Consider the following 13,062-nt stretch of genomic DNA (forward strand, 5'->3'; position numbering starts at 1 on the left):
TTCATAACAAAATCATGCTATAATTTCATGGCATCTTAGTTTTAAGCTCAAACACTTTTCATCTAGTTATCTGAGTCCTATTGTTATCTAACAAAAACACCTTAATTAATTTGGAACCTATGTAACTGGGTGGATGAAATACATACAATTTTTGTTTGTGCTTTTTTGTTCAAACTTACCTGTACATGATCTGAGCATTTTGTTCGTTTCACAGATATACAATTCATCGTATACTGTAGTTATTCCCTAGTGTTATTTTCCATTTAACCTAGTTTTATAAATTCTATTCAACAGTTACGTAGCTACCCAGAATGCATCGGTTTTCGTCAAAATGTGCTTCTGCGTTGTAGTTTGCGATACTGCAACGTAAAATATTTTGTTAGTTCGTTATATAAATGATAGAAAAGTATTAGATTTTGTTTGTTCACAATAACCAGACATATCATGTTTCCCACTTCTTTGCATTTCACCACTTTCTATTGAGATTATTGGGGCAATACAAGATAATTAATTAATAGAGTACAGAAATCAGTAGAAAATATTTTATTTAGAAAAGACATTCAGATTTTTATTTTTGAGACAAAGCCTTCCTCACTTTAATAACACTTGACGATGGTTTCCACTATCGTCTAATCATCTTCATACATCGGCGTTCCAACATGTTTTAGTCAAATGTAATTTAAACTGAAAATTTTGTTAGTTTCTGCAGTCATAATGCTTTTCTATTTATTTGACCCAAGGTCTCCTTTGGTAAATTTTTCTGAAGTCATGCAGACCGATTATTTGTGCTGTCTCAGAGTAGGACTCTGAGATTCTATCAGCTCTGTCGTTATGCTAATTGCATCCATAGGTATTGCTGTAGCTGAAATCGGTTGCTTATAATCCCTTTGGACGGGCGTTTAGAATATTAAGGGGAATATACAGAGTGACAGTTGTTCTGAGTAAGATGTTGACATAAGTCATGGGAAGCTGCTACAAAGTCGAGACCAAGTGAAGCAACAGAATCCATTAACTCACTCGTAGTAATTATTATGGGTGGTAGTAATGAAATACTACTACTAATTATTTACTTGTTGGAGTGTAGAAACGGAAAGTAGCCGTTTCACATTGCTTTCAATCTCTGATCACTTAAGTTTAAAAGAGAGCCGTCGGTTTGCATACAATATACTCTAAACTCTTCTCAATATTTAATCGTTTAGTCTATCTGTACACTTATCTTTCCTATTATCTTTCAGCATTTTGTATAAATTCGACAACTATCTATATAATTTATTTCCCTTATAGCTCTTTTAATTCTAGATCAAAATTCCTTAACTATCTCAACCTTTTTTAATTAGCATAGTTAACGCGTTCTGTCGGTTTTTAGTTGAAATGTTTTGTAAACCTAAATATTACTCTCCTATGTTTCTTTATTCTGAATGAATCTTGCAATGGTTTGTTTCATTATATTATTTTGACCTTCTAGACTTGCTTATCACAATGTTACAAGATTTATTTACAATTTTACTAATATTAGTAAAGATGTCAATGACAGCAAATCAGAAAAATAATGTACATAACTCACTTTCTAAATAAACCAACGTAACAGTAGATTGAATGTAATATTTGAGAAATTTCTATTTATATGCACGCATTATTTTATTCAATTATTTCAATGTTAAGATGAGCAATGAGTTCACCTTTGAGTCATATACTAGCTATCATTTTTCTAGCCAAACTAGAAAATGGTCCACTCAAAAAATTATTCAAAAACTCACATTTTACTGTCGATCTATGGATGATACCTTCAACCTCTGTAAAGATAATACATCACAGCAAGAGGTTCTTAGGCATTTTAACGACGTACATCCTGTCATTGAGTTTACATGTGAAGAAGAAAGTAGTGCTAGAATAGCCTTTTTGGACGTTCTCTTAACCTAATAGAGCTGATGGATTATCAAAAAATAATTTAAACAGAAAAAATACCTGGATAGGACAGTACACACATTTCCTTAGCTTTGTACCTCTACAGTACAAGAGAAACCTGATAAAAACACTTAGTTACCGAATACGCATTATATGTTCTACGGATATAGTTGTAGAGCTAAACACCTTGCATAATACTCTTAGGGAGAACGGATACCCTAGAAAGTTTAATTAAATATACGATTACGAAGGTGTAAATAGGCAGAATACAAACGGTGAACAAGAAATCCCTGTTCATGCGCCTACAATTCAGAGGGGGTACGACTAGCGCAATATTAACTCACAGGTTAAGCAGAACAATCCAAAAATCTTTCAACGCTGGAGAAATATGACTAGCGTTTTCTACGCGCTTAGTGGTGACACCGAGGCTAAAAGATGAATTACGTAGAATGACCACCTCATTTTGTATTTATCAGTTTGACTGCTCCTGTGGAGCTAGTTATATTGCCCGAAGTTCTAGGAATTTACATTTTCGTGCTCGTGAACACCTCCCAGCGTGGCTAAACAAAGGTCTGGTGAAGAAAGTGAACAGCTCGATACTAACATATTTAGTGCAAACTGGTCATAGTGCCAGTATAAACCAATCCTCTTCAATTATTTATCGGGTCAGTAGTTTTCTGCCAAATCTTGGTCTTACAACTTGTAGCCTTTTACCCTTATCAGTATATCACGTGACGATACCGCCAATTAGAGAACAGTGATTTATCGACCAAACCAATGACGCATAAACCTGTAAGACCAGTCTAGAGTCCTTATCGGTCCTTCCTCCTGCCTAGCCCTGCCCGTTGAGTCCAGAACACCAACTTTAGACTCTGAGATATGAATCATTTGTTTCAAACGTACTGAGTTTATATACAAACCAAACAGACCACATCATATCATAAAATGGAAAATAACATTTGTACAAGATTTAGCCAAAAGTCACTGTGAATGTAGGAGGTAATAACTGATAGACTGAGAATAACTCAACAACGGTAAATCGTATAATAATAGTTCATAGGTCAAAATAAACCTTATAATAAGTGAAACACGAATATGAATAGTTTAATTAATTAATAATTATACAATAAAAATATATGTATGATATTAATCCACAAATAGATTCCAACAGTTAAGATTCATTTTTCTCATTTGAATATAACACAGTAGCCATGTCGATGAAGAAACCTGAGCTATGCGTCCGAAAGAAATATCTTCAACCGTTTCTTGTATCCTGGTCAACATCTAGGCCAATTAATCAGTAGTAATCTTAGCTATTGAATAACCTAGTTTGGCTATTGTATTTACGACCTTGCGTAGTCAAATATAATTGTCTCTGTTATCTTTATTCACAAATCTTTGCATTATTATTATTATTATTATTATTATTATTATTATTGGCTAAACATCATTATTAATCTCTCCAATACATGATTCATTTACTTCTCACTCATCCCACCTTATTATGTCTTACCAATAATTTTTTACACAATATAGTCTTCCACTAAACATTTTATCGAATTACAATTGCACGATTATTTCTCTCACCCTATCTGACTCATATTTATTCTGATCATGGGTCTTAAAATTTTCACTTAGAGTATAAGCTGATTCAAATAAACATTCTGAGTCATAACAACATAACAATTTTATTTTAAATTCACTTGGTAAGTTCGAGTCCCAGAGTGAACATTAAATTTTGAGATGCAGGTACATCCGGCTGACAAGTCCCAAATAGGATAAAGCGTGCGTCCTGGATTCCATTGCTAGCCACTATCCATCTCTGCTCATTCATTTTTTGTTTGATAATCTTAGATTCACATGCTTTAACTTTAAACGATACACTTTGACCCTAACCTGGCCACTTTTCGGATTATTAATTTGGATATATAATTGTAGAACCTGAAGAGAATTTATCGAAAACAGTATTTTTATTAATTATCAGAAGGGGTTTTGTGGAGATTTAGTATTTTTCATAGTTGAAAGCGTGAGTCAATTGAAGCTAGACCACCATGGAAAATCTGGAAACACTGGACGGCCGTTTCGTCCTATTATGGGACTCCTCAGCAGTGCGCATCCACGAACCCGCTCTCGCGAGATTCGAACCCAGGACAGTTCAAATATTAGTCTTTCAATAGAAAAATGAACTAAGTGTAACGATTTCTGTTATCCTTTTCTGCATTAAGGAAAATGGTTTAGTCATCGTTTAGTAACACAAGATGTATTAATATAAACATAGGCTCATGAATAATACTAGAGGGACTGGTTTAAATCTTGATAACAGTCACTAAAGTCAAAGCCTCATGAAGTAAATTTTCATTTTAAAATTTCAGATGGTGGGTATTAAAGCTGGAGTTTTGAATGTATTAAGACTTAGTTACGAATTCGCTTATAAATGAAGCTGAACTACTTGGTAAGATTTAGGCGTTAAAGTTCGTTAAAATTATTTTTCGGGGATACATTTTTGAATGTTTATACACCTTCAGTAACATCATAAGTGAGTTTAAATTCAGTTATATAGGTTGATTGATGATTCGTACTTTTCTCTTTGTTTACTTTCAAGTGTCCAGTTGATTGGCCAGCTATTCGCCCTTGCGTTGATCCGTGTTCATTCACATATCAACCAACCCTTGTCAATCGGATACCTAGACCATTCGGCATTGAGGATACGGGTGTTTCCAGTTTGACATCGGAACGACAATGTCAAAATATGAATATTTCCCCTACGGACGCTGGCGACTATAGGAGGTTCTCAAAGCACTCTGAAAATACTTTCGACAGCGATGTACGATGGCACATGTCTTACTTAAGTATGTGTCCTTCTCATCAAGTTCAACTACATCGTGTACTTCGAATATCTCAGTCTAATTTGGAATCTCGGATAACACAATTAATTGGTCGGTCTGGCGTTGATTGTCATAAGAATCTACTGTGGTACAAACTATTCGATACCAATTCTTCTTTGGCTACCCAGATTCTCTCGACGAATAGTCACTCCCTTTCCCAAGATGTCGTTAAAACCAACTGTCAAGTGGAAGACTCTCCATATATTTCTTTAGGGACCAACCTGAACCCGGTAGATAGTTACTTATGTCCTGTTCTGAACCATCAGAGTTTGTCGATGCGAGAGATAGAAGTAATTTTTTTTAATTATAGTATGTTTCTTCCGAACAATTAAAATGTGATTAATCTTATGTCGACTCTTCATTGCAAACTGTTTTAAGTTTATATTTCGTTATTTCACGACGGTTTTAGGTTTTGAAAACATCCTGTCGAAAAAGAGTGTTAGCCTAAAAGCACTATATATTTTAAAGAAATAGAGCAACAGGAACATCAAATTAACTTTTTAGTTTACGACAGTTGTCATCCGAGTGAGGATGTTACTTTTCTTTAGCCAGTTAGAAGGTTGTTAACTTATTAGTCGATTATGCTACAGTTCTTTAACTGTCTTGGCTAGCACACCGCATTTAAGGTTAAGGACTATTCTGTGAACCATATTGATTATTTCGTTCAGTTCTCAGGAACGTTAATGATAGGGAGCTTGGGGTTAAGTTAAGACTATGTATAGGGAATACTCATAAAATTTAGACAATTATCTGATATACGGCTAAACCAGCTCTGTACATCTAATTCTTCATCTAATATCACCACTTCACTGAAGGAGACTGTTTTTTTTAAAGATAACTAATTAATTTATCTCATAATGGTTTTCATTGTTAAATATAAAACAGATAGGAAAAGTTTCAATAACTCATCACACTCTCAACTGCTATATTTATAAAAGCACTCTAAAGAAACCATTATGAAGAGTAAAAGAGAGAAATGAATTAAAATAGATAATTAAAAAGGAGCTAAATAAGCGAAATAACATACTATTTTGTTAAGTATAAGTTGCATATACATTCTTTACTTAATGAACCTATTTGTGTAGATTTTTAATATATTTATATTGTCGTCATCAGTGAGCTCCACGATGCGCATTTTTTTCTACGTAGAACTTAATTTTTGTTGGCTCGTATCGCGATAAACAGGTATGATAAAAAAGTCTACTGATTTCGAAATGAAATTATATATCAGTACTCTTTTGGGCTTAAAGATTATTACTGTCCTTTCGAAAATCTGCTTTTAAAACTCCCCTACAGCGTAAATGTTTTTGACTTTAAAAATACTAAGCACTTTTCGATAGTTATTAAATATGATATCAAGGTTCAGGACATTTTGATAGACTCCAACCGTTTAGCAGCAAACATAATTCGGGTAGATATTTACTAATTTAACCTAATAGTCTAATTATACTATGTATTCTTATGGACGGGACTTAGTCAATATTCAACACCATAGTTTAATATTAATTGTCGTCGTGATATTGACTCTTATGTGTGAGTATTTAATTATAATTATACTTGTTTATTTATATTTGCATCTTTTTTTCCTCAAAATTCCAAGGAATTAGTTGATTCTGCACCATTTCAGTTGGATATTCTTCGTTTGGATCCCCGTTTAATTGAATTGTTTAATGTTGGTGGTTGCCATTTGAACTCTGTCAGTGCATTGTTAAACAAAGAATTTATTGATTTACAACAGGGTAATCACCATCAAATTGATCAGATGAAACTGAATATTAGTTCGAAATTATATAAATATTCTACATCGGAGACTATACCGTGTATTGCCTACCGATTTAGCCATTCAGTTGAGAGCAAATTGGATGAAGCATCAAATATAGATCGTCAATGTATACAAAATTATATGGTCTTGTTGTCACCATCGTTCACTGAAGGTCTTATATTTCTTAGTTGGTGTGAAAGTAGTAATGATGAATGTGTTTTAGATGAAGATTCTTCAGTTTACACATCCAGTCCTATGAAAAATACATACTCTAATGGTGTTAGTACTAGTAATAGTGGTTGTTGTATTGATGCCGGTGAGAACAATTCGAAAGCAACCCAAAGATATCATATGGAAATAAACAACAATAAATATAAGGTAAGTTTGTGTGCTTGAATTCTGTTATAGATTTAAATAAGAACCATGCAGTAAATTTACACATCAGAATTAATGATGATCCTCAGCAGTCTGCACTAAAACTTCAATGCCGCTCACTGTGTGGTTCTAAATAAAATTGTTTTTGACCTATAATCCCACGATACTATCGGAAAAATCCCAACTCCTGTATTACAGCTTCGTAATTCAACCATGTGTAATGAACTACCCCTCGTGGGAGCATGGGCCTCCTCCACCAGTAACCTCTGTCTTAGGTTCAAATTTCCAGTTTTTTCCAAGTGTTATTCATTATCTTGATTCCTGCCTCCCATTCTCGGTGCAATATGTTCTCCTTCTTTACTCGGGTTTGGGACTGATAATAACCCTAGAAGGGCTACAGTTAGAGTTTTGTGAAATGATTAAGTATGTTTAAGTTATTTCTTCAGTATTGAGTTTCAAATCCTAATGTACTCAGATAGCATTGATAAATACCAGGATAATTCTACCAGTTGGTCATTGAAATTTTCTGACATAGTTTCGTTTTTAGCTGCGTTTTCTACCAAGTTCTCCTGTTTCCTTGTTTGTACATTTCTTTCCGTGTACTTAGAAGACTAGCAGGAAAACCTAGTGATTACTGCGTTTGATATTATACATTCTATCATATTCAGATTTTCACTGTCTCTTTTTTACTGATGTATGTTGGTACGCATCGTTAAATTATGTACTTATTAAACTAATTTTATCCTTTGATACAAGACAATGCATTAATAAAAGGAGCTAATTTTTTACATGTTGGTAAAAAATTATCCTTCAGTCGACTCATTATTTTTCTCTTATATTTCTAGGATTTTCAATTTCGCGCAGTTTTTCGAGCTGTTGGTGATCCAACCAATCCATCTTCAATGCGCCGATTAATTGATTCAGGTAGTGAAATACAGAATTTATTTTTCAAAACGTCAACACTAGCTCTGGTAGCCACTAATTTCATTGAAAAACTCAGTTTTTTCGTTTGGAAAACTTTGCACAATTGATAAAATCTTTTTGATATAATTCTGCTCTGTTTATTCGGTTTAATTAATTTGGTTTGATGCATTATTTTCTACAAACTTTTTTAGTATCAACTCTCCTCCGCTTAATCTTTTCTGTTGAGTATTTTATTCATCTAAATTAAATTAGTGGCTAATTTATTTTTCATATTCATACATTAATAATGATTCATGAGGAGAATCATGAACGTATTTTTTTTGAGCCGTTTTATTCGTCTTTCTATTTTGATAAACGACAATAGAACTTTATTTTATTGAACATTTTTCTATTGTTAACATGGTGATTAGGTCAAGTCTAGTGGAGAGTGTAGTTTCCGAAAAGCTGTTCTGAAATTTTACCACATTCTGAGATTTATGTGTGTGATGATATACGAGTTTATTGTTCAATCATAAATTCATTGGTTTAACAATACACTTTTACGGCTCACATTTGTGACATATAACTGACCAACGATAAGGATAAAAATCTGACGTCAACCCTTGTAAATTAATTTCCTGTATTTCGTGATATATATATAACTTGGTAAGGAAGGGATATCATCTCCATTGAATTTATCGCTTTTCTGAATGGTATTTTTCTTACTTTCAAAAGTATCTTTTCAGATAATTTTCAACAAATATTTCAACGCAATTTTACCGGAAAATAATATCATGATTCTTCATTTCTTGAACAGTTGTTGACCGCTTACAAAGAAACGGTGTTTACTACACGTAATACAAAATTGGTATTAATTATTTCAATTGACTCTCATCTCATTATCTCTGTAATGAGCCATCACCTTCATTGCGCTGAATGTTTTTTTATGTTTGATACTAGCGGTATGTTCTTACAGGTACAAGATCAAAATTTTATCAATAATTTGCATCGCTGTCATCAACAATTTATGGCTTCATCATTAGCTAACCTAGCTTTGTCATAAATGTCACTTGTTTCCACAATGGATTCAACGATAAAACCTATTTCACTCATAGGATATATAAAGTTTATAAAAGGTATTTGTTTTTACCTACTTGTATCTCGTATAAAACTAGCTTGACAACATTCGACGAATACTTATCAATAGGTTACAAAACTTTCGGAGCCATTTAAAATTAGCCATTAGGTAGCATAAAACGATAGGTGGATAAAACTTGGTCTCATTGTCCAATAATCTTATGTCTAGTTTGAGTGCTGAGAAGAAACAAGCAAAAACGAAAAATTCACATGTTCTCTATATACTACCAGATATGATCAACTTACTAGTCTACCTAATTACCTAGTCTTATTCTTGCTATGCGATTCACTTGAACAACTTCTCAAAGTTTAGTGAAACATCACCGTCCCTAGGGACACAAATTGAAGTTGGAAAGCACTATATCGCTTCAGTCTTTACCAGAATGCTGTGTTCTCTTGTGACCTGGGTTGTAATAGTTTCCAGATATTTCCTCCTGGTTAAGCAAGAATGTTTGATTGACGTAAAAGTGATGGATTTGTCCTTCAATCACACAGCATTAGGTTACAACTGTACAAGAATGTCATTCATTTTCACAGCAAAACACTGCCATTTCTGAAGACCCTTAGTTTTTAATGTTGGGACTGATATGCATGTGACCTTTACCTATAATAGTAATATATATTCGGAAAATAATAATTACAGAATTCATACCGGTTTACTGGCATGATCTGCTTGATATAGTAATATTAAGTGTGGAAGACAGATATGTGATATTAGATTGTTTGCAGTATTCTAGTTCAAGAAATTGTCTAGTTAGTACATTTTTCACATGTACGACAATAAGGAAAAGCTTCAACCAGGACCTTTTGGTTTTTTTAAGTGCAGACTTGTGATGAGTACACAGGTTAAGCAATAAACTAATGAAAAACAATTTACAATTCACAGACTAAATGACATCGTTTCATATTCCGAATTCATACTGGAAAACGAGGTCAAACTCGTTCCCTTAATATTTATGGTGGTCTACTCACTAACGAATTATTCAAAGTGGGAAGTCATAACTTTTGTTTATTTTCTCTTCAATGAAGGAATTTTATTATTAGCCTTCTTAAATATCGTATTTTCGGTACATATAGAATTCTCAGCGCGAAGTATTTCAACGAGTTTCCGTTTCTTATTACTTGATCGATATTGACGTTAAATGTTGAGCGATCGCCAGTTAGATGTTATCATTTCAGAAATCGACATCTAAATAATGTTCATGTTTTTAAATCTATGTTGCCAGCAATCACGATGTCTCCCATTGTACATTTTCGTAGCTTCTACTGAGGAAGATCGTAAAATTTTCAAGCACCTGAATAGGTTATGCAATTAATTGACATAATGATCTGTTAAAATAAAGAAGGAAACAGATAACTTGTTGAAATATCTAGATGGCAGGAACAGGTAGCCCAGATATTCAAGCAGATCGCCTTCTATTTCCAGAATCGAGCTTCAGTTGATTTTATTCTTTCATAAAACAATAAATGAGATTTTCTGTTTATCACAAAACATACTGCTCATTTCTTTTTATTGATTTCTTAAATAGTCAGTAGTAATGTCTCACTTAGAATTATGTGCATGAAAAAAACTGACTACAGTTAGTCTCAACTAAAAGAAGTAAATCTTTTTTTAAGGTTAGCCAAAATATTTATTTCTGTTCAAACATATTTCAATGTAAAGTTTCAGTCAGGGTCTCACGTCTAATTACTTATTATTCTGATTTTCTATTCAATATACAGACTTTATTAATCAATGGTTTGTCAGCACTTGTAAAGCATCCTAATTATATTTTTTGTTGTTTTCACAACTTTGATGTCTCAGCTTCATTATCCTACAAACAGGGTTGTGTTCATTTATGATGGTTATTGCTGATCATATTTTGATACAGATCAAAATTTGCTTTTAGGAAAAATGAAAGTGATCTGATTTCTTTTGAACCCCTCAGTTATATCTGAACTTTATGCATGACTACACATGTTACGTGTTATGTCTGGTTGAGTGGCCAAATGACTTTTGCTTGGTATTGAAAACTTGAAATATAACGACGCGTAATGAAAACCAAATACTGGTGATAAAGATTTATGCGACCCCCGAAATAAATCAAAATGATATGTGCATACACTATTTGTTTGTATGATTTTTGCCCAATCAAGTTAACAACCGGATTTGTACAATTTGACTGATTAGTATTTAACATCAGTTAATCACTAGCTTATTATTATGGGCACATTTTTGCAATATAATACCAATCTATTTTAACTCTGACTTGATCCTGTTAATCTACCTTACGCTCCTAATAATAGGTCCATGTTAGTATGATTTATGGTTGTTTTAGAAATTAGCTAAGATTAGAAATAGTTATGTATTTTTGAATTACTTGCATAGTTATCGATGTTTCTGAAATATGGTGTCAGGTTTTACTCTATTGAATATAATACTCCTTGAATGCAAAACCCTTTAGAGACTTGGGTGAGAAAAGATCAATAATGATTTAAGATGAAATGGAATTATGGTCTTGCCTACCTCGATCCAAAACGAGTCTGCTAACACAGAGGCAGTATGCGTTAGCGGTTAACCACTTGATATCAGTTCACCGATTAGAACGATAGAGACCATCAGCCAAGTTTTATCTGTTTTATTCACACTCGAAAACGCATGTGATCACATGTACAATATACAAAACTGTAAAGAGCCATAACTAAGAAATGTTTAGCACGAAGATAATTGATGTTCAATTTCTCAACGGTAAATCAAATGATAGCTTACAACTAAGATAACATAAAATTATCATACATGCATACTGATTCCCAGGTGAATAGCTTGCAAAATTTTTCATTATCAATTCTTCGCCTGTTCCTAATAGAAATTAACATGATATGGATCACTTATGAGAAATGAATGAACGAAATAATACTTCCAATTATTTATCTCACGTTTGTGCATGTTATAGTCAATGAGTACTAGGCGAATATTTCATTGAAAGCGTGAGTCAATTGAAGCTAGACCATCACGGAAAACCTGAAAGCACTAGACGGCCGTTTCGTCCTATTATGGGACTCTTCAGCAGTGCGCATCCGCAAATCCCATTGTGATAATAATAATATGCTCAGTAGTGACTGACTTCGAGAGGTAAATCCAGTTCTAATGAGAAGCAGTGACCAGTGGAGTTCAAACAACGTCTGTTGTGAGATAACAACTCACTGAAGACAAATGTTGAACGGTTGCTCGACTTCGTGGATCAGTTGAAGTTAGACATTAACACCGTTGGATGCCGGCTCAGTGGTCTATCGGTTAAGTGCTCTGGCGCGAGATTGGTAGGTCCTGGGTTCGAATCTCGCGAGTGAGAGATCGTGGATGCGCACTGCTGAGGAGTTCCATAATAGGGCCAAACGGCCGTCTAGTGCTTTCAGGTTTTCCATGATGGTCTAGCTTCAATTGACTCACGCTTTCAACTATGAAAATGTTAAATCTCCACAAAACCCTTTCTGATAAGAATATTTCATTGTTCTGAAAGTTACTATTTTATATCCATGACTACTCTTATGAACAGCTGAAAACCCTCAGTCTTTAAAAATTTATGGTCAACACCAATATCTTCTTTCAGGTGCAACAACATGAATTACCTGCTTTCCTACATCTCTTGAAAACAGTAAATGTGATTCACAATCTATTATTTCGTTACAATAAACATTTTAAATTACAATGATTGAAAACATTTTTCTAATGAACTCCCAGTTTGTTGTTCAATAGCATAGGAAATCACTTGTTGTGATTAATTTATCATATCGATTTCTAAACGAGCGAATCGACTGAACTCCAAATTAACAATAAGTGTTCATCATAAACTGATCAGATTGTTAAATAAATCGATCTACTTTCTCAGTCAAATGAAATGTAAACTAGAGTAACCTGTTAAATCTAAGCTGAATGATGATGACTGGACTTTACTGAAAACTGTTCGCAGTGATAAGTCTATTTGGAAAATTGTATGCAGTTACTTAATGAGTTTGAAAATTGGCCTTGTAAGACAATTTATATGAAACCCTGAAGCAAAACATAGAATATATTTGGTTCAGATATTTCCAAACGTTTACATTAAATACGTACGTGAA

General features: G+C 33.4%; 1 protein-coding gene across 1 annotated transcript in view; it reads left to right on the forward strand.

The window, feature by feature from the left end:
* Smp_128660 (hypothetical protein) overlaps positions 1–6,948 on the forward strand; it is a gene marked incomplete at both ends in the record, with an annotated part of 40,207 nt that extends 33,259 nt beyond the window's left edge. Inside the window, 2 exons of the mRNA XM_018788874.1 lie at positions 4,508–5,080; positions 6,391–6,948. Coding sequence (XP_018654374.1) covers positions 4,508–5,080; positions 6,391–6,948 — 1,131 coding nt within the window. The remainder of the gene's footprint in view (positions 1–4,507; positions 5,081–6,390) is intronic.
* Positions 6,949–13,062: the final 6,114 nt, after the last annotated feature.

Source organism: Schistosoma mansoni, chromosome W, assembly GCF_000237925.1.
Source record: "Schistosoma mansoni strain Puerto Rico chromosome W, complete genome".
In the NCBI taxonomy this organism is placed as follows: domain Eukaryota; kingdom Metazoa; phylum Platyhelminthes; class Trematoda; order Strigeidida; family Schistosomatidae; genus Schistosoma; species Schistosoma mansoni.